Source organism: Haemaphysalis longicornis, unplaced genomic scaffold, assembly GCF_048455015.1.
Source record: "Haemaphysalis longicornis isolate Haplotype H1 unplaced genomic scaffold, Haemaphysalis longicornis Haplotype H1 scaffold_2, whole genome shotgun sequence".
NCBI lineage: Eukaryota > Metazoa > Arthropoda > Arachnida > Ixodida > Ixodidae > Haemaphysalis > Haemaphysalis longicornis.
The window spans coordinates 179,534,677-179,562,676 of record NW_027526295.1 but is presented as its reverse complement, the minus strand read 5'-3'; the positions used below and the strand labels follow the sequence as shown (position 1 = coordinate 179,562,676).

The 28,000-nt window shown below is 47.2% G+C and overlaps 1 protein-coding gene across 1 annotated transcript; it reads right to left on the bottom strand.

Annotated features, from left to right (window-relative positions):
* Nucleotides 1–3: 3 nt before the first annotated feature.
* On the bottom strand, nucleotides 4–27,906 carry Ctr9 (RNA polymerase-associated protein Ctr9). The gene is made up of 20 exons (XM_077698807.1): nucleotides 27,747–27,906; nucleotides 27,513–27,611; nucleotides 23,853–24,092; nucleotides 22,030–22,119; nucleotides 21,799–21,921; nucleotides 20,240–20,635; nucleotides 19,938–20,153; nucleotides 18,125–18,247; nucleotides 16,653–16,917; nucleotides 13,322–13,410; nucleotides 12,963–13,230; nucleotides 11,582–11,730; nucleotides 10,878–11,140; nucleotides 8,154–8,225; nucleotides 7,616–7,751; nucleotides 7,252–7,383; nucleotides 3,292–3,440; nucleotides 2,843–3,043; nucleotides 1,213–1,359; nucleotides 4–715 (listed from the first exon to the last, which is right to left on the bottom strand). The coding sequence occupies exons 1-20, from the start codon at nucleotides 27,786–27,788 to the stop codon at nucleotides 124–126; spliced, it is 3,792 nt and encodes a 1,263-aa protein (XP_077554933.1). The 5' UTR covers nucleotides 27,789–27,906; the 3' UTR covers nucleotides 4–123.
* Nucleotides 27,907–28,000: the final 94 nt, after the last annotated feature.

Genomic DNA, 28,000 nt, shown 5'->3' with positions numbered 1-28,000 from the left:
ACATGAGTGGCACAATGTTTATTTACTGTCTGCAATATGCATGCAGTGTTGCAAAAGTGGATTCTGAAATTGATGAGGTGGGCGAAAAAGGGAAAACATTCCAGCCTTTTTTGGGGAATGCAGTCACTCGCTTTCCGAGCCTGACCGAGCAGGAGAGCCGGGGGGGCTTCCCTGCTTAGAGCCGGGCGGTGAGCCAGAGCGAGAACGTGAGCCAGAGGCTGATCTTGAACGTGAGCCAGACTTTGACCTTGACCGCGACCTTGATCCAGACTTGGACCTGGAGCGGGACCGTGAAGCAGACTTGGACCTAGACCGTGACCGTGATGGCGACTTGGAGGCTGAACGGGCTGGTGACCCCGATTTTGACCTAGATCCCGACCGCGAACGTGACTTCGACCTAGAGCCTGATCGAGATCGTGAGCCAGATCTTGACCGTGATGGAGACTTTGACGGTGACCTCGATCTGGACCCGGATTTGGACCTGGATCGTGACTTTGACCTTGATCCAGATTTAGATCGGGAGCCAGACTTTGACCTAGAACGAGACTTAGAGCGAGAGCCAGAACGGGAATTGGCCGGGGAGCCAGACTTTGACCGTGATCGGGACCGGGATGGTGACTTTGATCCTGAGCGGGACCGTGCCGACTTGTTGGATGGAGATCGGGACCCGGATGCTGATCTTGATCTTGAACGCCTGGGGCTGCTGGCAGGAGACCTATAAATATGAAGAAATCACAGTCAGGAAGGCCATCCCCCTTGCTGCTTGAAACAAATGTACCATAGCAAATTACTACCTAATTGTCATGCCATGATTCATCAGAACAGCTACGTCCACTTGCAGGATTGAGAACAGCAACCAGCTAATCCATGCATCCTTCCTACAGGCATTTGTCACCCCTTGTTTGTAAACAAGCATGCAAACTGAACAGTGCACTAATACCCCCTTATGCAAACGTGGTGTTCGTTCACGAAAGAACATCACTTCCTTCCACACAGTGCATGAATTTGTGCACTCGACAAACAGCACATTAAATTTGCAGCCTCCTCATGATGCAGTACCTTTATCTCCATGAGTTGCCTAAGTGGTGAAGCTTCAAAAAGTGCGACATGTGCATAACTACGCACCACATGTCCAATTGTAGTCACTGATGTTGCACACAAATTTCCCCTCGTAGAGCTAGCTGCCTCAGGCGAACTCATTAATGACCTCACCCCTTGTTGGAAGGCTCCTTCTCGTTCTCCGAGTCCGAGGACATAATCTGGCGCTTCTTCCCCTTTCCGGCGTCGGAATCTCCAGCCTCGCTCCCCGACGAGATGCGCTTGCGTTTCTTGCTCTTGCCCCCGCCGTCCTCACTGCCACTGAAAGACAACCGATCGGGGCACTTCGCACCAGAGATGGCAAAATCACTTCTAAAAAGTAATTAAGGAATTACGCATGACTGGGAGTCATGACATTGCATTACTATTACTATTCAAAATATCTTTATTACATCACAGAAGGAGATGCGATTCAAAGTGGGCATCGGAAAGGCGTCCCCGTTTGTACGACAAAGACACTGTCGTACAAACGGGGACACCTTTTTTCCGACGCCCACTTTGAATCGCAGCTCCTTCTGATACGTAATAAAGATGTCTAACATACCAATGTATAGCACTGTAAATAAATTGTACGTAGGTACTCCGCTGGTGTGGATGAGGGCAGGATTGTGTTGAACATGATGAACTTTTTCATCCAATGCCCAGAGGCTCTCTGGGGATTTGAACTCTACTTGGTCAACTTTTCTTGGTCAACTTTTTATACCGTAAGAGAAGCGGAGAGGCTATTTCGTAGTCAAAAGTAAGTTTGAAAGTAATAAGTTTTTTCCATGAAATTACTGGCCTGAAGTAATTTATTACATTACCAAATTACCAATACTCAAAAGTAATTCATTATATTACTCATTACAGCAAAAAGTAATTTAATTCCTGTAATTTAATTACTGCCAAATCTGCTTCGCACGCAAAAGTAAGAAAAATAGCCAACAGTACGCACAGTAGTAAAGAAAAAAGACAAAATGGTTTAGGGGAAATCTACAAGGAGAAATGATAGTTCCCAATATGTAAAATACACACGTGCACTTGAATATGGTGGGAGCCAGCTCAGCTTCGCATGTGTTCTCGTTCTCTTATGCATCAAACCTGCAGCTTCACCTTACCTCAGCACCGGTTCATTTTAATTGGAGCATATAATACAAAATGCTTAGCAGCCCTTTTAAAAAGTTCGTGGCATTAAATTACCCTGCCTGCCTTTACTGTGGAGACAGCGAAGTTATGACTGAAGAACATCTTTCCTTTAGCTTAGCCACAAAGGTTTAAACGCTGAATCTGGAAATACTATTCCTAGCGCCTGTATGATAAACATTTCTGAAGGCCCTTTATCTTATACTGCAAGCAAAACCACATTCAATTTCTCCAAATGCATTACTATTTTGTTTGTTCTTTTTTGTTTTAGGGACATGGCCTGTTTGTGTCAACATTTCGTTTGCCAAGAGCACCAAGCGCTCACTCAGCCTTGGGGTGGGGGGATAACTACAAATGGACAAAGCCAAGATGAGATTTCGGGATCCGCATAGGATCAAGCATTGGAATTTGCCAAGTGTCAGTGCAAGGAATGCTTGGAATCAGCTGCACCGCTAAAATGCCCCGCCAACGTCAGTGGTGTCTTTTTGAACCCATTTCTCCACAGCACTGAACAGAATACAGTATGAATTACTTGGGGGCCACACAGACTACAATTTCAATCAATCCATCAAACAAACACGAGACACAGTGGTTGTTTTTTCTTCTCGAGTAGCATGCCCACCTGGACTTGCCCCCTTTGTCCGAGTCGGAGTCCTCGCTGGAGGAGATGGTAGCCTTGGAGACAATGCGCAGCCGCTGCTTGGACGACATGCCCGAGTCCTTGGCGGCCGCCGCGGCGGCCGCGGCCTTCTTGCTGCTTTTGGCTCCCTTGCGGCCACGGCCCCCGCCCTCCTTCTCCGCACCGTCTCTGCGGCTCGCACGCCTGCGTGGCACAGCGCCACCGTTCTAAGCAATTCACCCGAAACTGTTCCCTTCAAACCGGATGTGGCAATTTCGTGAGCTGCGCTTGTCATTGAAAAATCGGCAAAGTTGCATCTTTAGTGACTGCTAAGGTGGCCGCAGACAGGCAGTACAGCAATCGTTGCAATGAGGCTGTCATGACAACAAACCAAAAAAGAGAAAGGCAAGAAGAGAAATGGGTGGGGAAAAGTTAAAAGTTGCAGAACGCACTCCTTCTTCTTCTTCTTGCGAGGCCTCTCTTCCCCGTCGGAACCAGCGTGCTGCTTCTTGCGTTTCTTCTTCTCCTTGACCTCCCCATTCTCACCGCCTTCGCCACCTTCGTCGCTGCTGTCGCTGACGTAGTCCTGACTCTTGCGCCCCTGCAAAGCGCAGCCAGCGAGTCCGCTTTACAAAACAGGTGCGCACACAGCCCACTGCAGTGACAGGCAACGCACAAACATATTCACTTGCCAAAATGCAACCCCAGTTCAAGGTCACTGCCATCCTTTCAGTGGTTAATTAGAACAGGAGGTAGATGAATCGTTCTGCTACTGTCATTTGATCAACTGCGTTAAAGTTGATCCTAAGGAATCGCTTGACGGCACAACAGCAAATGGACTCAAAGGCTCAAATGTTGTCAATACAGTGTAGACCATTTATAACGTAACCGCTTATAGTGCGGGACCGGATATAACGCAGGTTTTTGTGACCACCGGTTCACCTCCCATAGAACTCAATGCATAAGCATACCGCTTAAAATGCGGTTGGCCGAAGCACAATACCGTTTACACTGCGGTTTTCTGGCGGGGCTGCTGATCGACCGGCGCAGCTGGGACATCGTTTTATGGTAGCAAAAGAAAAAAAAAGGGATGAAATCGGCCATCTGACGCAGTGCACACCTCTTGCTCTCCTCCAACTTCGACACACAACAAAAGAATAGGCACCCTTTAGTTCACGCGTACGTGATAACCACAAATGACCTTGCTTGACGCACCTCGGAAGATAGCAACCCCCGTCCCCGTCCGCGCGCGGCAAGTTGTTTCCATTAAACGTTAACCGCATGGCCCATTTTCGCACACGATTCGGGCGAAAACGGCGTTGCGCATGCGTTTTTTTCACGCTCGTGTCGACGATTTTGCGCTCGCGGTGGCTTCTTCGCGTGGCAGTGCATGGCAGTGGGAGGAGCCTGACGACTTGCACCAATGGGGAGACGCGCACCTTAATGGCGGGAGATCCGAAACGCTCCGACCAGCCGGCTGGCCGCGCCAGAGATGTTTAGGCCTACCACCGCAGTGTTTTTTGATGGGCGCTTTCACAAGCAACGTGGATGGCAGTTTATATTCCTCTTTTAGCCAGTATTATCAGCACTTTTCTTTCGTGAGCATCCTCGCTTGCGCCTCGTGCGGCATTTCAGCGAGCAGTTAGAAGCGGTCGCTGGAGCTGCCCGCACCACTTCACGGCCACAGCCGACGCCATGTTGCCGCCTCTTACTGCGCCGCACTGGCCGCACACCACACCAGTTGTAACTGGGCCGGCGTCACTGCGCCTGCGACGGGCACTGCATGTTTTCGCGAGAAGAAATCGCTCCATGCGGTTCACGCTTTAGAATGTTGTGCAGATAAGCCACCGCTCTTTTCTTTCCAAACAAGTGATCCGCACGAAGCTGAGTACGTTGCGCTGATAAGCAGCTGCCTTCGGCATCGTGAATACAAGGTGGGGTAATAAAAAAAAAAAAACTTCCGTTGGCGTTTTTATCACGTACCGCGGTATCTCTTCATAGACGCTAAAAACGCAGCCACAATCCTCCAAAACACAAACACAACAGAAGTTGGAGCCGTGCTCGCTGTTTGTAAGACCGCGCTTGCAATGTGTAAGCTGATGTGATAAAAAAATGCGATATAAACACCAGGCCTTCGCTTTTAAGTGCCGCGCTATGAGTGATAATAAATAAAGGCTGACTTGAGAGCTAGGTTGCGGTTTGGTTGGATTCGCGCATGTTTTGGTTATAGTGCGGTACCGCTTATAGTGCGGATTTTTGCAGCTCCTGCGACATACGTTATAAGCGGTCTACACTGTATGTTTTAAAATTTAGGAGTAAATCACAGGCATGGCTCGCAAGTTCCACCGGAGAAGGAAAAGGGCACGCAGAGATGTCCCCTCAGACCCCAACACCTGTATATGATGAACTCATATAAAAATATTTAACAAGAAAGTTGGTAGGAGCCTTTAGATCCTACTGGTCAATACAGCTATGCATTACTGGGTGCACTATATGGAGTTATTGCGCAAACATAATAACATATATAATGTGGCAGATGAACATATATAATGAAAACAATAGGGATAATTCATCCTGCTTGTCACCAACACAAGGAGTACGTAGGTCACGATGCCACCCCTTACATTAGCGATGTGACACAAGTAGCAAGATCAGGGCTCATTCTTCATGCATTCTTCATCCAACTTTCCATTCGAAGTTGCATAAAGAACATTTCGAGGTTGTGCTTCCAACTTTGGTGACACGTGCACACACAGGACTGACACACACACACCCACACACACGCAGGCGACAAATCCCTCAGAAGCAGCCTAATAGTGTGACCAGCACTAGATGCTTAACACCTAATTCCTGCTTCCTAAAAATTTTCCAACGACAGCTAACATAAAATTTTGATGTAAATAATAGGTGCATACAACGACACACACACACACGTGCGCCCATCCATCCCTACAGAGAGTCCCTCATTCAGTGCACAGCACTAAGAGGACTAGCCCCTAGATATATTTGCATGTGTCTGAAGCCTCAAAAGCATCTGAAGACTGCACGCATGATCTCAAGCAAAGGCAAATGAACGCGGAAAAAGGACAGTGGTATAGCCCAAGTTCCAAAATGGGTAGAGTGAACAATACTACAACGGACAAGAAAAAGGGTAGGTGATGTCAGCACACGCTGCGCCTCGCAGTGGTGGAGTGTGGCAGAGTTGTGGCGCACAGCTCACTGCGCAGTTGTTTTTACGTATGCATCTGCATGTCCCCGCAATCAGCAACAGCGCAAGAGATGAGGCATGGCTTTGCTTTGCCTTTACTTTTCTCTCAAGAGTTTTCAATTATTGGTGCGTATTATATGCAAGTTTCTTTGATGCCATGGCAAAGTGCAGTATGAAACATTTACTAGCCAATCTTTTTAGCACCAAGATATATTTGCATGTGTCTGAAGGCTCAAAAGCATCTGAAGCCTGCGCGCGTGATCTCAAGCAAAAGCAAATGAACGCGGAAAAAGGGACAATGGCATAGCACAAGTTCCAAAATGGGGAGGATGAACAATACTACAGCGGACAAGTGCAGCATGAAACATTTACTAGCCAATTTTTTCAGAATAAAAAGCCATCACAAGCTGTTACCTACACAACACAAACTACGTTGCTCGACTGGCGAGAGTGTTTTAATCTCAGAAAACCTTCCATATCCCTCGTACTGGGCCTGTTACCACACCGTTCATCAATGTGTTGCCCTCTGCATTTTAGACCCTGACCTTCAAACAGACGCACATGCGCTAGCACTACCTCAGGTTAGATAACGATCCTTATATGGCAGAACTCTGTTCCTTATTTTGATTTTAGGTTATGCTCATACTTATTGCACATGCAACTTCGCTTGGCATGAAATGTCCAAAGATGATCACTTTTGATGCTGTCCTGTTGCAGCTACCAACCATCATGCTTTGCGGTGGGCCAATAGGTGGCATTGGCAGAGCTCACCATTACCACCGTTGGCTCACAAATAAGCGCTAACCGTGTGCTTTTGAAGATGTGCAGGTTGAGTGCTAGATGTGAAAACTGCTTTTAGACAGGCTCAGATCCTACACACTAGTGTGGACACCCCTTTCAGCCATGCATTAAGCAAAATTTATTCATTATACTATAACCAAAGCGGCTTAAGATATGCTGATCTTGGTTTTATCACAAAAAAGCCCAAATGCTCTGAAAATTCACCATGAACAACCAAATTTCGGATTTTGTTAGTTATATCTGATAATTTGATATGTCAATGCTTGTTACAATGAGGCTCAACTGTACATGCATGCATCCATGCATACATACATTCAGAGAGGGAGGGCGGGGGTAGAAAAATGCAGAATAAGAAAAATCCAAGGCTCACGCAAAGGGTGAAAAGAGGGAAGAAAGCACGCACCTTGGACTTCTTGGAAGGCTTGTCGTCACCCGTGTCCACGAACTGCAGCTTGGCCTTGCTCTTCTCGACAAACTCCTGCCGCTTCATGATCATGGCTCGCTCCTGCTCCAGTTTCTGCTCCTCCAGCAGCCTCTGCAGCAAGCCCCCACAACACGCGTCAAGACAGAAGACAAGCCAAGCCAATCCCTCCTCATTGAGCAAATGTGCCGAACACTAAACAACAAAATTACTGAGTAAACGACTCCATTGTTTTGGCACAAGTCTGAATACGGCACAGCCACAATAAGTTTCGGTTGATGAGCTTGTAGGATTACATGCCATCACCCAGGTTTTTCCCACGGTAAGAATGCCCCCCAGCACCCACCTGCTCCTCTGAGATCTTGCGGCGCAGGGCCTCCCTCTCCTCCTCCTGCTTGCGGCGGATCTCCCTCTCCTCTTCGTCCATGCGGCGGGCACGGGCAACGTGGTACTGCGCCTGGCTCAGCAAGTCCTGGCACTGCCTGCAGCCCAGGTAGAAGCATGGCAGTCCCGCCGTGTGTCAATGAATTGTACACATTTCTACATGACGGCACAGAAGAAGAGAGGCAAGTGTCTAAACTGCAACGTTCGAACAATTAGATCTGTTCCAGTCACATGCAGGTACCAAATACTTCGAATGTGCAGAAGCATAAAATGGCTTGGACTTTGCCCTTGTGCATCCTTACTGACCCTCGTCTTTTGTTGCGCTGTACATTTTCTTAACTATGATCGACCAGCTGGCCCAACATCGAACCTTATTAAACTAGTGCAGCACACAGTAAAATTTACTGGAACCCGGTCGGTCTAACACTCCGTTCATAGTCCACTTTGTTATTTTCACCCTCGGCAAGTTGATCACTGGCTCCAACTGCCACTGCCCTCACCTGGACTCGACAGCAGCCTGGGCGAGGTCATACTTCATTCGATCTCCGTGGACGCTGAGATACTGGAAGTACCTGGGCCGATGCAAACACAAAACAAGCAGTCGATAAAGGGGACACAGAGACAAAACGGAACTCTGCTCTAATTCAGTTTACTTTTATTAGCCAGGTACATGGCCACCACAGGTATTTTAATGTTGCGTCAGAATAGAGACTGTCGTGTCAGAATAATAACCATACCAATTTTTTAATGCAATTTCCATATAGTCAAGTTTGATGCATAGAAAAATGGAAGACCAGGTGGTCACAACTTAGTGGGTCTTGATATCGTGTTACAAATGTGCATGATAGAGGAATTGCGGTTTTCCCCACTGCCCTGATGTTCAAAACACGAGATGTTACTGCATCTAACCGCGACTCTGTGTCAGGTGAAAAAATTTTTCCGCACCCTTTGCGGTCCATTGTCGGGCCCCGCCCGACAACACAACACGGCCGCACCGGTCCGCTGTCGGGCACTTCCCGACACGCTTTCTCCTGGTTGAATTGCGCGCGCATTTTTTTTTTACTGTGCATGTGGCGCCACCTCTTATAAAAGGCAAGAACTGCCTTGATTTCAGCTTTGTTTTTTTTCACCAGATGGCGCAGCTTACGCGGTTGAACTCTTCGATTGTTCGAGGGGCGCGCAGCTCAGATTCGGCGCCGCTTGCAGCGAAATGGCCGCCTTCTCACCGAGTGCCTTCTACGGCGGTAATTCTGAAGCTTTTAGCGAAAGCGAAGACGATTTTAGTGACGAAGACAACTATGTGGCTCCATCGGATACCGAAGAAAGTGATTCTAGAGAAGCCAGCGAGGAAGAAGACGAGGATGGTAGAGACGGTGGCAACAACCAGAACAACACAGGACCACGTGGAACCGACTGGACAGCCTACTTGGATAATTTACCAGATTTTGACCCTCTTCCCTTCACTGTCCCGAACCCGGGATCTCAAGTAAGCTCTTCCAATGTAAAGTGCGAGTTGGACTACTTTCAGTTGTTCTTCACCGACCAGCTGATTGAGCAAACAGTGCGCGAAACAAACCGCTACGCCCGTGATAAAATCTCGAGTGCCGGTGTTCTTCAGCAGTACTCGATTTGGAAGGACTGGGAAGATGTGCGCGTGGAAGAATTCAAAGCCTTCCTAGGGGTTATAGTAAACATGGCCTTGAACCCCAAACCGGAGCTGAAGGAATACTTTAGCAACGACCTCCTCAAGAAGATGCCTTTTTTCCCACACGTTTTCCAACGAAAAAGATTTCTTCAAATATTTTGGATGCTGCACGTTGCACCAAGCCCACATACCTCTTCAGGTCCACCAACTCGTGGAAGCAAGATCAGGGATGTTGTGACCTACATAGATGCTAAATGCAGAGAGCATTTCAACGCCGGCCCCAAAATTTGCGTAGATGAAAGTACTGTCGGCTTCAAAGGCCGAGTCTCATTCAAGTGCTACAATCCCCAGAAGCCAACAAAATGGGGCATGCGCGTTTATGCACTGGCTGACTGCCAAACAGGCTACATTTCGGCCTTTGAACCATACTACGGCAGCACAACAACTGATAGCCTCTGCCGTCCCGAGCTTCTCTTCACATGCAGGATTGTGCTCCACCTGCTAGAGAAAGTGGAGCAAGCTACACCGGGCAGTGGCTATCATCTGTATACGGATAGATTTTATACGTCCCCAATGCTTGCGGAAGAGTTACTTTCGCACAGTATTTTGCTAACTGGGACTGTGATGACAAATCGAAAACAAATGCCGCAGCAGCTCAAAAAAAAGATGAAAAAAGGTGAAGTGACGGTTTATCGCAGAGGAAACTCGTACATGGCACTTGCCTGGCGGGATAAGCGTCAAGTGACAATGCTAAGCTGAGCCCACAATGCGTCTACGAAAGAAGTGACAAGGAAGATAGCTGGAGGAAAAACACTGACACTGAAGAAGCCTGTGGTGATATGCGACTACACTGAAAACATGGGTGCAGTGGACAGGGCCGATCATTACTGTGCAAGTTATGCATTTTCCCGGAAGTCAATGAAATGGTGGAGGAAGCTTTTTTTTTGGCTTCTGGAAGTTTCGATAGTGAACAGCTTCATTTTGATGAGACTGCAGCTCCTGAAGCAGGGAGAGAAAGAGCAGCGACACCTCCAGTACCGGAGGAACCTGATAGAGCAGCTGATTGGTGACGTAAGGGCTCGCGCTGGGAAGCGGGGCCCATCTGCAAGATTGGATTGCGAACAAAGGCTGGATGGAAAGCCCCATTTCATCTACAAGATCCCTGGCCGAAGCAGCAAGGACTGCGCTGTTTGCAGTGACCGGAAAACAAAAGGGGGCAGGAGGGAAACAGTGTTCTTCTGCAAAACCTGCAGAAATAATCCCGGACTGCACCCAGGAGAGTGCTTTGAACGCTTCCACACACTGCCCAAGTATCGCTAAATAACTTGGGGACAAAGAGGAACTGACGAAATAAACAACCGCCAAGTTAATTTCCCACAGTTGTCGTTTTCTTCCGTGGTGCCTCAAACTAGTGAAATAGTTTCGGACCAGAACGACCGGAAAGTGGGTAAAAGTTTTGGACCGCAAAGGGTTAAGCAATTCCCTTCAAAGCTCTCTCAAAAAACTGCGAAGCATTCTCTTTGCAAACCCTCTCCCCTAAAAAGGGGGAGGGATTGATGCAGTTTCAGCCCAACCAAACCTGTGAGCCAGGCCGAGCTCATGGACAGCCGAGAGCACAGTGGCCAGGGAGGATTTGTCGTCACGCAGGCACTGGGCGGCCAGTTTCTGCAGCACCAGGGCAATGTTGTACAGGAGCAGGGTGTCTTGGGGCGCCACCCGTCGTGCCCTCAGCAGAACACGCTTGCACTCGCGCAGCCGGTTGCAGCGGAACAGGGCCCGGCCCAGGTAGATCAGGATGTCCACCTGGTGGTGCCGGTAGAACTTGCGCAGGCAGTTCTCGTACTGCAGGGCAGCAGAAGGGGAAGGGACAAGGAAATGGCAGGAAATTCGACATGTACACAGCGCTGTTCCAGCAAACAACAACAGTGCGGCACAAGGACCAAATACAAGGGCAACCGGACTACTTGCAACAGCGCGCGTCAGAAGGAGTGTGTGTATTAGCACAGAATAGTTACAGAAGCTGCCCTAGTGGCTGGCAATTACACTGACTGCAAAACAAAATCTGCCATCCCCTAGAGTTTGCCATTCTGCCAAAATCTGCCATTCCCGCCATTCATTCGTATCTACTATAAACTATATTTAGAAAGACAAACACATCCACGTGATGCCCTCAAGTTAAATATTACAGAAATACTAGACAATTGTGAGGAACGAAACACAAGAGACTTAAAAAATATTGTAACAACAACAAAAAAAAGAACTCAAAACAAGTGTGGTGCATACCATCTGGATGGCAGCAACATACTGCTTCTGCTCCACATAAATGTGTGCGATGTTGAGCCACACATCGCAAAAGTCTGCAGTGGCTTCACGGACTTGGGCAAAGATGTCACGTGACTCCGAGATGTAGCCCTTGTGAGCAAGCACAGCACCTGTCAAGAGGGAAAAAAAAAGATACCACCAGTTCATTAGGTACGAATTCACATGGTGCCTGTGAGGTTTTTAAAGGGGCCATGCGGACAAAACACAAGTTTGGTTCATTCAAAAGATTGCCCCGTTAGAATCATACTGACACCACTTTTAACGTAAACTTCACTCAAATAAGCTACATAATTAGGAAAAAAGGGAATGGCCATGCGACCCACTAGCTCATTTCCCGCAACAGAACCTATGATGTCATAAGCCCTGCGGTGCGATTGGCCGAGGCCGGCAAAAGCAAACGTAAATTAGGCAGGGCTCATAAGCTTGTCGAGCGAGCTATTTGTGCTTAAATGTAGAACACATTCCTTTTATAGCAGTAAAAATTGTGGGAGGAACAATTAAAGTTACGAACGAACACGTTAACACCAAAGCAGTTAGTGCAGCACTTAGTCGGCTGACAGAGCTAGCACAGCCGTCGGACGCGCTGGACTCGAATGACCAACTGACACAAGCGGCACGGTCGCTTACGTGACCATGTTTGCCAAGTCATAGCTTAAGTTTTGGGAAACGATTAGTATGAACCGTAATAAAAATATGGCAGGTGTAGAAGTCCGCGGAGGATATTTGATGGGCACTCTCGTAAGCGGCGCGTATGACGTTTTACAGTGAAAATTTCGCCCACGTTATCCGCTTTTTTTCTCGCATGCCCCTCGAGTTGCGTTTCAGCAAGCGGTTAGAAGCGGTCGCTGGAGCTACCCGCATCGTGCGGGTGGTCTCCGTGGCTGCGTCAGTGCGCCTGTGGCTTGTGGGGCACGTTTTTGCAGGAAGAAAACGCTCCATGCGGTTCACGCTGATGCCCGCGTAGACGATTCAGCACCGATAGAAACAGAAACAGTGGTGCGCCGGCCGTGTATGCACGCCACGTTTTCTTTTTCAGGAAACGCTTTATAGGATGAACACTTCATTATAACTGCGAATTTCAATGTAACGAAGTAAATTACGAATTTTACAGACTTCATTACACTGAGGTTTAACTGTATTGTCGTCTTCACAATAAATACCTCAGTTGACAGTCACCGCTCGTGTTGTTTGCTCTTCATCATGCCCTTGCTACCCGCACCGTTTTATGCTAACAAAGCTTCTTCACTAATCAATCCCAAAACGTAAAAACTACGACACCAGACGGATTCGCTTCAATTCCCTCCATGAACACAGCCCCCTCCCATGAGCAAGGAGCACCCACCGACTCCGTTGGCAGCCCAGATATTGCGGGGGTCGAGGCGGAGCACCTGCTTGTACATGGCCAGGGCACGGTCCTGGTGCCGCCGCTCTTTGTCCCGGTCCCGAATGGGCTGGTGCAGCGTCTGCAGCCACACGTTGCCCAGGGCCACCAGCGAGTAGGCGTCTCCCGGGGAGCCCTTCAGGATGCGCTCAAACTTTTTCTGGCCTGGTCCCCACTCCTGCTTGCCCAAGTGCAGGTTCCCGATCAGGGACCACGAGTCGGGGTGCTCCTGCGAGGAGAAGAGCGCCCACGTGCTGTAATAGCTGCCCATAGTTTCGTGGCAACCCAGGACGTAACCGTTGCAAGCCTCTCCTTCTTACCTGGTTTACTTGAAGGGCTTCCTTGAACCAATCAGAAGCCTCATAGATCTGTCCTCGGTCTCTGGCCATGCAGCCAAGGCGAAGGTAGCCTGCCACCCATTGGGAAAGGGGGGGGGGGGTAAGCAACACACAAAGGATTTACTGTAAACTCCCAGTTAGGCCTCAGAAGAGTAAAGTTGGCACATTTGTTACACCTTGCGTCAAGAAGGTACAAAAGAAGCACAATCCAGTTGAGCTCACAAATAAACTTGAGAGACCATAGGGACATGAACGATAAAGCTAGGTTATGCTGGGTTACAGAGAGTGAAATTGAGGTATTTGAAAACCAGCTGCTAAGGAAAGAAGGGGAAAAGAAAGCCAGGGCAGCAACAAACATATCTGTTGCCAGCGAATCCAAAATAAAATTAAATTTGGAGCTTTTTGGGCCTCACCTGGGCCTCAGAACGCATGTTCCGCTGGCATTTCAAATGCATTAAAAAAATGAATGCCGCTCAACTCAAATGACAGGCTTCAAATGGTGTTCGGAACCCACCAAGCTATTGTACAATTTCAATGCGGAAGTCCTAACATTCCCTTGCCATGTTGCAGAAATGCTGCTGCTGTCATGTTCCGCTTTCCTACCGTAGGACTCATGAAATCACACATAACTTCTCACAGTGAAACCACCGCCCATAATTAAAATACAAATTTAAAGTAATTTGGTGGGTTGGTCAGGTACAGGTTGCGAGCTGCTTGCAAAATTTTTGCTTTCTACACTGCTGGGATGGGGAGCATAATATCAATAAACGTCAGAACAATAGAGGCGGCTCACTACCAGAAGTTTATTGTAAAGTTCGCTGCCATGTTTGTTACAGTTAAACCACCTGCATGTAATGAACTTCTATGTAATGAATTCCTGGATTTAACGAAGTTTTTTAATTCCCCAGTGCCAGCCCCATTGAAACCCATGTGTTTGTGACCTCTATGTAACGAAGTAGTTGTGACAGTTAACCTTGATGCAACGAATTTGCTACACCGATGAGCCATTTCTTTTTTGTAACGTTTTCCGAGAAATCGGCTGGAGAAAGGCACCAATTTAGAGACTTCCGCCCTCACTGCGAACTACCGTGCATTTCCACGTGTGAGTACGGTGTCGGTTAGGTGCTAGGCCTGCCTGCTGGCGATGTAGTTGCCCGTCTCCACAGCCATCTGTGACGTCTGTTCATTGGTGATTATTTCTGCTGCCAGAAGACGAAAGGTTTTGCCTTTCCAAGACGACTTCCCAATTTTAAATGCTATCTCCACCGGCGAGAAAAGAATGTCGCCGCCTGCTACAGTATCTCAGCTAGTACCCTCTCACCAATTTTGAGTCCAAGAAAGAGCATCAACTTATCCTTTCACTATAAGTTTGGTCCTTGAAACGCTTAACTCTTTCGGGACCGCCAGAAAAAGCGATGAAAAAGGGAGGTCTCGGTAAAAAAAATTGATTACATGAAGCAAAGATACCATCCTGCTTTAGCATATACCAAAATGCAGCTAATTATATGTTCTTTGACACACAACACCGTGTTTTACTTCAACACTGACGATAGCACCATGAAAAAATCAGAAAGTAAGAACTTCGCAAAAAAACTACAGAAAAAGATAGAAAATAGCGTAAATCTAAGAATATTAAAAAAGAATAAAATTATTTCAGGATATACAAAATCTCACACAATGCTTTGTTTATTCATCACGAAAGTTTGATGCAGCTAGGTGTAACTGGTTTTTTGTTTTGTGTGTGATTTCTTTGGCAGTAGGGCCATGGCTACGTCGTTGCCCAGGTACACGCCGGGGTCTCGTCTCAGCGAAAACTTGATCCGTTTCTGCGTTGGTGGCAGGAGATCACCACCATAGGTAGTTAACACCCTAGCAAACAGATATAAACCAGCCAGAACATATTTCGAGCGCACATACCTATTCCAGAGCCAATTGAAACCGAAACCAACACCCACCTTTGAGCGCGATTCATGTTCCAGGCTGATCGACACCCGAATCCTCACTCGAGCTGAAATGCGATCTCTAAAGTCGCATTTCGACTCTTCACTGCCACTCTCATCGTCAAAATCCACAGTGGAAGGCGAAGATATGCGAGACGAGACGACGCGGATCTCTTATCGCGCTCGCGCGTGAGTATGTTTACATTCGGAACCACCGCCCGCCAGAATAAAATATCTGATGCGTTGCCGCCTGGCGATAAAAAAAGAAACTTCACAAAAGAGAAAACTCTAGTTTTTAAACTATCTCCTAGATGTCGCTAGGTGTTCCATCGAGCGAAAAGTTTTATTCTGCAGGCTCGCGAAACCATCGATCATATGTGATCGATGGCCTATAGGAGCGGTCCCGAAAGAGTTAAGGCACCCGAAAGAGTCAAAAGCAAAAGTGATACTTCCGTTACATTTGTGAATATGGGGGCAAGTGACATCACTTCTTTGGAGTGCCATGCACTGACTAAGCTCGTAGGAAAGCAGCGGACGGAAATCACTCAGTTCGTCACTGTGAAATAAATCATTGAAGGATGAGTTCGCTGTCACTATGTCTAGCATTTTGATTTTGTTTCCGGTTCATTTAAGCGAGCCTTAACTTAAAACCTGCATGTAACTAAAAATTCAGCTTCATTATATCCAGGTTTGACTGTACTTGCTTTGTTGCCCGAAGGGTATAAACCATTAGTATACAGTTTCTGAAAAATGCATGAAGGCATTGTGGACAAAGGTGCAAACATTTGCGTTTCGAAAGCACTTTTTTAAAAGCCTTGAATGGCCTCCATGACGATCATATGGCTTGATGCTCATTTGAACTGAATTCCACTTAAAAACATCTTTCCACTAAAATATGCACGACCTGCACACTGAATCAAAAGACATTAGGTTCAAAGGAATATGAGATGCCAGAGCAGCGTAGACAGTAAAGGGTAGAGACTAATTTTGACCGCCTCGAGATCTTTGGTGGCTTGACACCTTTGACGTGGTAGCAAAATTGTGTGCTGAGATCCTGTTCGCACCGCTGTTTTCAGTTTTTTGCGTCCACCAGGAAAAACAGCCAATGCAGTCTGAAACTGAGCCTGCCACCTCCCGCACAGTAAGTAGCACAACGCATTAGCCATTGAGTTACGGCAGTGGGCACTCACACTTCACAATTTCGAAGGGTATTTCAACTGACTTCTACTGCAAAATCTTAAGAAAGGCCAGCCCTACTGACAAGATATTTTAGTGTTCATACATTTTATGCTTAACCCACAAAGGGTATCTTAGTGCAACACCTCGTCCCTCCCTGCAACAAGGCGGCAGAAAAATCTGACGGCTGCACTCACAGTCAACATAGTTGGGGTGCTCTCGCAAGATGTTCTTGTAGGCCTGTTCGGCCCTGTCAAAGAGGCTGAGGGCCTCATACAGGCGGGCCAGGTTGTAGGTGGTCGTGACAGAGATGGAGCCGTAGTAGTGCTCGTCGTTGTTGGACTCGTTGCGACTGCGCTCGAGCGAGGCCTCGTAGAAGCGCCTCGCCTCCTGCAGGTTCCCCATCCGGAAGTGCAATGCCCCCACATTGTTCAGGATCTCCGGCGGCACGTCCGCCTTCACCTGCAGATTCACGTCACGCCACATTAGGAAGAGAAAAACAGGCTCTCAAAAAGGGCAGACGCACTTACACAGTACAAGCCAGTAGGCAAAGTGCCTAGCAAATTACTTTTAAGTGCAGAGCACTTCAGGGACTCGGCCTGTCGTCGTAGCTCGCTCACTAGACCCAAGTAGAGCCACGAGCCGTTCCATTGTAGCGGCTGTCGTTGCGGCGTAACCCAGAGGCTTCAAAAGCCAAGCGGTTTATATAGTCATAAGCATTCGAAACTCGTGAACCATTGGTGCTTGTCATACATCTCTCCGTTGTTTAGCGCAAAGAAAACTAGGTACATTTGAGGCAAAATATACGTAATTAACCGGCAGCGCCCGTGTTCATGTAATTAAGAACGCTCATTGGGTTGGTTTTTACGATAGTAAGCGAAAAAAAGTGGCAGTGCAACGCCGGCACATGCGGGAGGAACAGCAAGCACAAAAAGAACAGAACTCCCGCTGGCGCGGTTTTAGGCAGGAAGTGCGCGAGCACTGCGAGGTGGGAAATTTGAGTTGCATTGGGTGGCAGCAGTGCGCAGATAACGGCAATACAGCCCATTATGGCGAATCACTGCTCTGCACTTCCGACAGCTTTCACATCGAGTGGAACGGCTTTAATTTCTTCAAAATTCCCCGGCTTCCACAGGTTTTCCCTGCCCATTGAACTGGAATTTCCCTGAGCAGTAATGAAACAACGTATTCGTAGCAACAAATACATTGCAAAATATATACGGGCCACTTCAAAAGGCAAGACAATTAACTAATATTTAACAAATTGTGGAGTAACGCAAACCTCCTTTGTGTGGTAGAGAGTCTGCCTAGGAAAGGCCCCAAGGTGTACTTCACTGAGTAAATATAACTTGTTTTATCAGCAAGTTATTTAACAAGAGTGGCTTTCTTATGACTGAAGTCCTTTTTTCTTCACTATCTTTTCAGTTCAGCTTAAGAAAGAACGCAAGAATTAAAAACCAAAAATTCACCACCCGATTTATTTTCTGCATTACCACTGTACAAGACCTGAGGAATCTACCTGAAAAATACTACAGCTGTCTTAAATTTACAAGGTTATTGCGATTTTAAGTTAATAAAGCTGACTAGCATGGTAGCCCCACACTTGAAGTCATATCAGACAAAATGCTTGGCACGCCAACAATGGCAACAAGAGGCCAATGGAGCTTGCCTTGTCTTGAAGCAAACGGGTGGCTGTTCCATAGGCTGACAGGGCGCCCTGGACATCACTTTGCTCCAAGATCTGAGCGAGCTCGATCCAAGCCTCGACATCCTCAGGGAACTGCTCTGTCACCTGCGTTTGACAGGAGTTGCCACACAGTAAAGCACCGTTTAGGATTTTATGTTGCAGGTTCTGAAAAAAATCTTGGTTGACAGAAACGCTAAAAATGGCAAACCTGCTCCCAATCCTCCTCGACTCCGCATCTGCTGTTTATTTAAACAGTGCCGTTTTATTTCATACAAAACCAGTTTTTGGTCACTAACTTTCTTGTTTGTCATGTAATTTACAAATGGAGAACCGGGCAATAAGAGTTTTTTTTTGTCAAAAAACACAATTTGCGCAGCCAGAGGCTCATTTCGATCCGACGCAATCCGGTTCCAGAACTACCCATCATTCCCACTGAAGCGTAAGCGTCGCTGCCATGTTCGCGTTGACACTAGCGCCAGTATTTTTTCCCCTCTAGTTATTTGTATGAAACTCTATGGTGGAAACAATGCGTTTTTTGTTTACGCAGTGATTGACTTTTGCGCACGATCAGCCCAACTTGTTGCAGGCGAAAATTAAAACCTGTACACCATAGCGAGATGCAACCTTTTTCAAGCTATGAGTGAGGCCATGTATGTAAGGCAGCACAGCAATTTTCTTGTGCTCTTTTTTCAGTGGATGCACGCTCAGTTCTACCACCTTTCTTAATGTTCTGAACCAACTTTTGGCAGCCCAGTGAGAGTATGTCCAGCAGAAAGCCAGCGTCTCTTAGTTTCTGCACCTGACCAGTGAAGCTTGCTTCCATCAGATCAGGGCCCAACTTGGTCACCGGCAAAAAAAAAAGCAGGAAAGGACCAGGGCATTTTTCACTAACTTGGTATGCCCTGAGCTGTACTTTAGCAAAGGTTCGACGACCATGGAGCATACATCCAGCAAACATGGTCTGGCAAGAATTTCAATTTCAGATCCAAGAAATAAATACAGGCTTCCTTGTTGTTCTCAATGGTAAATTTTAGGCCAAGGCCATTCTGCTCAAAGAGAAACAAGAAATACACAGACATAGGGTCATAGGCATTCGTATCAAAGAGAACAAGGTAATCATCAACGTACCGGTAAAATTTTGCTGTCAAGGGACGCAACAATACTATTAGTGTTTGGTAAACAATGCTCTCAAGAGGACGTCACTCAGGACTGGGCCGACCCTGGACCCTATACAGATTCCATCCAGCTTTTGGAGTAACAAGCTCATGCAATATCATTGACATCCTAACTGTCTGAAGTAACACACACACACACACATGTACGCACACAAAAGAAAGAGGACAGCAGGAAAAATTGGTTGACAAAATTGGTTGACGAAAATTCCGTCAACCAATCAAAATGAATTGAGATCATGCTATCGACATTACTTCACCAAACATTTTTTTTCTAACCATTTATAAAAAACACAGATAACACTGGGCTGACTGTGCACTTTTTGCCAGGGCTATATCAAATAAGGTACCATGTTGGGCTATATGGTGACTAGTGGGTTGGTGGTGGGAAGTAGCCAGCAACACAAGCGCTTGTGTTGTGCACTTCTTTCCTATGTCCTTGCCCAAAAAATGTGCGCTGTACAATCTTCAGGTTCCATCGAACCCATTCAGGTGGAAAGCTGAAGTCACACCAAAACTGCCCCTCCCATTTACCGCCTGCACCATCTGCATGGACTAACAGCAGCATGTCTAGGGTGCTGAGCACCCCAATTTGACAACAAGTGCGCAAGCGAGGAACCTGCCTTCTTGAGGTGCGTCTTTGCCTGGTCTCGCTTGGACTGGCTGGACGAGTTGGCGTACAGCGAGCCCAGGATCTTCATGGTCTCGTAGTTGCCCGGCTGGGCCTTGAGGACCTTCTCGAAGCACTGGGCCGCATTGTCGACGTCCCCCCGGAAGATGTACATCTGGCCCAGGCCAAAGTGGGGCAGCACGAACGAGGGCGGCGCAAACTGGGTGGCCTTGACGACGAGAGCGGGGGGAAGAGGAGGAAGGGTAGCCGTCAACACCGTCGTCCCACATGCACAGGGGCGGCGACGGAGCGTACCTGGTAGTAGTACTGGAAGGCCTGGTCGTAGTCCTCCTGGACGTGGAAGGAGCGGGCGAGCTGGTAGCAGCTCTCGGCGCGCATGGCCTCGTTCTCGGTGTTGTGGAAGGCGTGCAGGGCCAGGTGCTGCACCTTGCCGTAGTCCTTCTTGAAGAAGAAGTGGTTGGCCAGCTGGTTGAGCACCACGGGGCAGGCCGGGTCCACGGCGTAGGCGCGCGACAGCATCTGCACGCCTGCCCGGGTCGCCTCGGGCCCCCGCCGGTTCAGCTGCAGCACGGCCAGCCCCGACAGGGCGCCCACGCACTGGCCGTCCAGCGCCAGGGCCCGCTCAAAGGCCGCCCGCGCCTTCTCCTGCTTGCCCAGCCGGTACAGGCAGTGGCCCATGCCCAGCCGCACCTGCACGCGCGCACGTGCAGGGAAGAGATATGATCGGCCGGGCCAGTTCCGAGCAATTGTTCCCGGTGCATTTTTCCTTAATGAGCTGGCAAGAAGCACTCTTGCTGCTTGTAACTATGGAGCGACAGGACGACAGAAGAAGAAACACGTACAACAACACAGTGCTTCTTCTTCTTCTTCTTTTGTCCTCGTTTTCTTGCTCCGTAGTTACCGCCAAGCATCATGCACCAACTCCCCAATATCAAGCCCTTTAACCCTCCCTGCAAGTAGCGCCACCACTCCCCCCCAAAAATTGACCCCCACCCCCAGTGGCGTAGCCAGAAATATTTTTCAAGGGGGTGTTATACCCCACTGGTAAAAAAATTTACAAAAGATAATCTGTACACAAACAATATCTTATCTTTGTTTTCTTCTCTTGTTCTCGTCTTTACATTCAAATTTATAGATAATGTGTGCAAAAAGCATGGGCTGAAAAAAGGCTGAACAGAGAGAAAACTTCGGGGGTAGGGGGCTGTACTGATCCACTTCTCCCCCTAGCATGACTTCCTGAGTCTGTTTGCAAGAGTTTATTGAAACACAGTCATTGGAGCTAAAGTATTTCGGACTGCAGACACGTGCAGGTCCTCTTAAGACATACAAAAACAAATTATGCGAAGCATGGCAAAAGAGTGCTAGTGTTTGTGAATAAAAAGCTCCATCCTAGGTTTTTCCATGCTGTACAATCAACAAGAAGGATGCAGTTTTTCTTTTTTTTTTTCTGTAAATCCTGTTTTACACAGCAAAGAGAGAATGCATATGCATGTTACTTGGAGGAAATAAAGTGCACCGCTGGCAAAGATCTGTATCCAGTAAAGCTGCCCCATTTTAAGTGTCTGCTTCTTGCAAGAAGGGTCAAGGGCATATATATGCCTGAAAAAAGGATGGTGTGTGTGCCTATTCTGACAGGCAGTGCTGCAGTGGCCACAACTCTATTCCATACGACCAGAACGCCTGAACAGCAGTCCTCTCACACAAAGCAGCCACACATCCTGTTCCCTATCAAAGGAATCACTGCTGGCTTCCACAGGCTTTCTATTCTGAAAACGGGACAACTCACAGAAACCGAGCAAAACACAGGATTTACAAACTCGAGACTGTAATCCCAAGGCTGCAATTCCACCTACCTCAGCCGGACAGTTGGGATTTGTACGCAGGGCCTTCTTGTAGAAAGCCAGGGCTCCCCTGTAGTCCTTCTTGTTGAACGCAATGCAAGCCTTGCCCAGGAGGGAAGGGATGTTGTTGGGGGACTGGGAGAGCATGGGAACAGGAACAATTAACAGTGGCACACACCACCCTCTCTCTCTCTCCTTGCCTTGCAGCAACGTGTTGCTAAAACAGCAAAACTGGGCACTGACCTGGTTGAGCACGAAGTTGAACTGCGCATCAGCCTGGTCCATTTTGTCGCCCTCCAGGAGGCAGAAGTAGGCTCTTCCGAGCAAGTGGTTCTGAAGGAAGATGAGGGTAGCACCCACACATGTAAACCTACCCAAGTTTGTCACAAGCAACAAAGGAGCCGTTCATGCCCCAAATTCAATTAATTGCACTTATGGAATGAAACAGACTGAAAATTTTGGAAAAAGTCAAGATGGAGAAACATCACATCACTAGAGAAGAAGATGATCGAATGTATAAGAAAGCAGAAACAAGTGTTTCACACATAAATACAATAAAAATGTGTAATGTTTAAAAGGGGCAGTACCTGCCCACAGCAACACTGCGCCACACTAAACTGTGCAAATTCAATTTATAAATGCGTTCAATTTTTTGCTATACATGCCCAGAAGAGATATAACTAGTGCGAGGGAATAAGGCGAATTTTTTTCCCCTCGTTTCTAGGGCCTTAAGTCATACCTACAGCCATATTTGTAACTGCGAGCTTCCAAGAAATGTTTTTTATTTAGTTTTACTTTATGTCAGTTCTCTGCACAAGCTATTGTGGCATAAGGCATTCTGCTTTTAGCATAAAGGTCTACAGATGCCTTTTTGATACACACAGTTCAGGTATGCTATCAAGTGAACGAAAAGAAGTTGTTAAAAGGGCCATGCAGACAAACTGCAAATTTGGTTCATTCGAAAGATTGCCTCTTTAGAATAACACTAACACCACTTTCAATGCACCCTTCACTCAAATAAGCTACATAATAAGGAAAAAAGAGAACGGCCACGCAACCCACTAGCTCATTTCCCACACTGAACCTATGACTTATTACAGACAGCGGTGTAATTAGACTCTGTCATTTGGTGATTGGCAATTGGAGATTGGACAGCTGTGCGATTCAACGCAAATTAAACAGGGGTCATAAGCTTGCAGAATGAGCTGTTGTGCTTACATTTAATACACGTTCTTTTCACAGCAGTAAGAATGGTACAGTAAAACAATGGAAGTTACGAACAAACAAGTAAACGCAGAAGCACCAGTGTGTACTACGGGCACCATGCCGGTTATAGCTTGTTAAGCTTACACTGGCCAACCAGCATGAGCATCTTCTGTGGCTCTGTTTGTCGAGCATACCCAATGTTTCACAAAACGAGTGCTATAAAGAGCAACAAACATTTCCCAACACAAATAAAAAAAGAAAAAAAAAGAAAAAAAAAAGCGAGGGTAGACAGCAGTCCCGAGCAGTATGGTGGTTCCATCTAGGAGGACTGACATCAAACACGGTGTTCTGCCGCTCGCTGCAGCCCTAGCCCGCATACTTACGTTCGCTTCAGTACATTCGCTGGATACAGCATTGCAGATGTTACAAAGCACACGATTCAGCAGGACAATCAAAATTATAGCTTAAATTGTTTTATTTCTAAACGAATAAGGCATCGTTTGGTGCCAGAGAAGCCCTGGGGCACTATAAAACACCAAATCTTCGGAATAAAACCAACTTATATTTGGTCTGCATGGTTTCTTTAAGGTGTTCGTAAAGGGCTTCAAGAATAGCAGTCCTGCAACCCAAAACAACAACAGACATAAAAATAAAGCCTTCCAGCTTGCAGATACCTAGACCACATTTCAAATTTGCCTGAAGGTGCCTCTATCACTATAAAACCTTTTGGCTAGGACTTCATCTTTCTCACCTGACTGACTTCCCGCATTTCTAACCTTTCAAATGAAACCCGGTTTGCTCAACCCAGATCAAAAGTCTGGGAAGTGAGCCGAGTGCGATGGCTTGGTCGCCCCCCGTACCTGTGTGTACATGATGATCTTGTCGGCCGTGGTGTAGAGCAGGGTGGCCTTGGTGAAGAGCTCATGCTTGCGGTCCTTGTTCTTCTCCTTGCTGGCCTTCTGCACATAGTAGGCAGCCAGGGTGTCCAGGCACGTCATCTGGTCCTGCTCAAAGTCCCGGTAGTCGAGGCGGGCCTCCGTGCGGCCAGCCTCCAGCAGCCGCACAAAGTCGTCCACCTTTCCCTGCCGGTAGTACTCCAGCTGCAATTGGGAGGGGGGGCAATTATTGCAAGAAAAGCCAGGCACATGTCTGGCTCATTTGCTGTACCACTCGGTAGTAGTTGATTGACTGAACACATGAATGGGGCTAGTTGCTGCTTCCGTGGCCTACGATTTGGACAATTAGCCACAGTGGAATGTTTGATATGTCATCTGAAATAAGTGCCACAAACACGGGCCCCCTAACAAACAAATTTTATTATCAGGGGACCAATGCTCACATTTTTTGCATTAAGTGTTGAAATCCTGTTGTTTTTTTATCATTGCTGACATGTTAGACAACTGTATTAACCTCATTTATTCATTCATTCATTCATTCATTCATTGTAGGGTTTAACGCGCCGACGCAACGCAGGCGATGAGGTGCGCCGTAGTGGAGGGCTCCGGATTAATTTTGACCGCCTGGAGATCTTTAAACATGCGCCGAAATCTCGTACACACGGGCATTTTTCCTTTTCGCCTCCATCAGAAAAGCGGCTGCCGCGACCAGGAATCGAACCCGCGACCTCAGCAACAACTGTATTAACCTCCTACCCTTTCAAAATATTAACAAGAAAATCCACTTTTAAGCCATTCGTTTGTGGGTTAAACAACCCCTTGAGAAGAAAAATACGGCATCTCACCATGGCTGACCTAGTAATGGCAGCAGGAGGTTAATTCATTTATTTTCAAATATTAAATCGCTCTGTTTTAAACAGCATTGAGAAAAGAATGTATGACATGCAAATTTCAGAAGAGTAGATATAACAAGTGCACCAAGAGCACTGTTGATACAGATGGCCTGCACATACCATTTTAAAAGACGATGGCTCCCTCCCTACTTTTGTGAAAATGTTTGAGGTAAGCATCTCAAATATACAACGCTTTTGGCTCCCTGAAATTATGACTAAGCTGGCTGCACAAACTACCTATTTTCACACCTTGATTCATAGCAAAACAAAAGCAATTAAAATTCAGTCCACAGTAATCATCACATTCGTAATATACCAGGTGAAGAGGAGAACAGGAACTCAATTTTTTCCAGCTGAACAGTGGTCCACATTTTAATCTCAATAGAAGCTGCTCAGTCAGATGTCACAATTCCCGAAATAATTATTCTTTGTAAGTAACAAAACTGCAGTGCCAGTAACGATGCGTTATCCAGAACCCTATTACGTCCACCAGTAGTCTACTGAAATTTGTATGCCTACTCATCAATGAGTCAGTCACAGTCTTTCCACAATGCTGTCAGCCCTTCAAACAACGCATGTTTTTGGGCGCAGCCCTTTATTACCTGTTCGTGGGCTGCGCCACGTCGCTGTCGTCGTGACCGAGCGAACGATGGCTGTACCGACAAGTGAAAGAAAGCAAAGGAGGAGAGTGTCGCGAAATTGGGAGGGGAGGGCGGTTCGCCGTGGCGGCGCGAGCCAGAGCTCTCCGAAAGTGCAAGGTGGGGGAGGGGAGGGGGCAGTATGCTGTGCCCGCACGAGGCGCTCGACGGCACGACGCTCGGGGAAAACGTGAGGGGGGCAAGCGCGTGACGATGATGTGCGTTCGCTTCCTAAGACTCACTTCACGCCACAATGCAGAGGCTCCTAATCGCTGCCATCGAGAGAACCCACGAGCGAGTGCTGCCTCAGTGCACTGCTGCTGCGCCCAAATATCGTATTAGGGAGTATCGTAGTCGCTGGCCAATTTTTTTTTTCTGTGTACTTTCTCAAACTGAAGGACCCCATGACTTTGTAGTGCAAGTATTTACTGGCTTACATACATGCCATCTAAATTAGATCATCAGCAAACTAAAAATTAAATTTCGAGGGAAAAAAATGGTTGAAGGTTTTTACAAATCGTATGTAACCCTGAGCCGACAAACAAAAAATAAAGCTGACTCCTGAAATGTTCAGATTCACAGACTTGTCGTCGAACTAGGACCTCAGTTACTTTACTTGCGTGATGTCAGCGTTATCTTCACTGTAATGCCTTCGTATTTCTGGAGTTTGGCTCCAGGAAAAAACAAAGATGGTGGTGTCTATCACAAGAGGCATTCCTTAACAAGCATTACCTAAACAACCAGCTACTTTGGTTTTGTTGTTGATGTGCCAGGGAAATTTTGCAGTGTGCCCTCCATTGAAAACACCAGGGACAAAAGGGTTAGAATGGAGTAACTTGGCATGTGAAAAATAAATAAGTGAAAAGAGCAACTTGTTTTCAGCAGCTCCGTATCTCCGATCAGTGTTTTGTAAATTTCAGTTGAGTGACTTTAGTGTGTAAGGTCTAGCATGCACAGAATATCAGGAATAATTAGGAATGTTATTGTTTTTAATATCTTAGCACTTGGAACATGTCTTTAGCAACTAAGTATCGCTCAGAAATGAGTGACATAACCAAAATCGCGTGGCAAATGATGTGAAAGGCATCAGCGATGAGAATAAAATGTGCACACGAGCCATCGATTCATCCCAAATGCCATTGTTAAGCAGTAACCATACGGAGCAATTTTTGCGAGCGACGCAATGAGTGATGATACGGGGATCCACAATCGCTCGATGAGGTAACCACATGAAAGCGTTTGCGTCAACGACTTTGAAACGCGATCCCAATATTGCCGCACAGCACCCAATACGATTATCGAAGTACACCCAGCCGCAAGGTTTTTTTTTATGGGTGCATTTGTCACAAAAACGGTAAATAAACGGACTTCAGTAAGCAGAGGATCGTACTTCTCTAGGATGCACTGTGCCACCGCTCGTTCTCTCCTTAAGCCGGAAGTTGTGGTTTAGGGAGAGGACGGATCTCCTCAACGTTTATAGATACTTTGGCTCTTCTTCTGGATAGTCGCTGAGGCCCCTTCCGGGAGGTGATCAACTTTTTCTGGCGACCCAGAACCGAGCGATCCGTTGCGCGATTTGGTCCCCGGCGAAAAGTAGTTCGTCGCTAGTTGCGTCGTCCCCAAATCACTTGAAAATCGCTACATGTGGTTAGCGCTTTAAAGTAGTTAGGTTAGTGATAAGCAATACTTCGTTTGGAAAACACGAGCCTTCAAACTCTGTTCCGATACGCTGATCTTTACGCTGCAGTATGATTAGGAATCCACCATGAATGACAGTTTATCAGGCACTGCTGTTTCCATCTGTGCATCTGTATACGTGCTAATCCGGGCACATGTAGCTAGATGAGATGAAAATGCGCCCGCCAGCACAATGCGCATACTAATGCGTGAACATACGCATGAATCGGCGCAAGGGTTTTGATTTAGATTGTGATTTTGATTGTCCTTATTTTCCCCTCCTCTTTCCAGATCCTTGCCATTTAGGCAGATCGGTGACCGACTGGCGCAATGCAATGCTCGCAAGCTGCAATAAAATTGCAGCGCTCCGTGTGTCATCTGAGTCGCAGAACGATCACAAACTGGTTGAGACCTACCGCAAGGTTGACCCATAGGTGCAGTTGGGCCTGCTCCTGTCGTAGGATGCCCAGGACTTCTTCTCCATCAGGAAGCTGATCCACGTCGAGCTCGATCACCTGGAAAGTGACCGACCAAGATCAGCAACAAGAACGGGAAAAGAATGCGGTGCGCTACTTTGCTGGGACGCCGACAGGGCCGTTCACTGAAGCGCGAAAGAATAGCGTAAAAGTTGGCGAAAGAAGAAGCCGTACCTCGTCGGTGTCGCGCAACGGGATCTCGATAGATCCTGGCATTCTGAAGAGCCTTCCTTAGGCAAAGACAACGCTGTCAGCAATATTTCCGCACATGTGACGGTCAGTTGAAGATCGGCTGGCCTTCCATCTTGTTTCTGCGTTGTTGTAGAAAGCGATGGCGATGGCGTTGCCCAGGCAATGAGAGGGCTTACTTCTGGTTTCGTTTTGCACGCAAGTGTTTATTCCAAAACGTGATAGAGAGAGAGAAATAA

Excerpts from the sequence above, each read along its gene's own strand:
- Ctr9 (XM_077698807.1), bottom strand. The coding sequence starts at position 27,788 with ATGCCAGGATCTATCGAGATCCCGTTGCGCGACACCGACGAG. Across the intron at positions 27,612-27,746 it reads CGTTGCGCGACACCGACGAG|GTGATCGAGCTCGACGTGGA; the intron begins GTACGGCTTCTT and ends GTCACTTTCCAG. Across the intron at positions 3,044-3,291 it reads CGCAAGAAGAAGAAGAAGGA|GCGTGCGAGCCGCAGAGACG; the intron begins GTGCGTTCTGCA and ends TGTGCCACGCAG.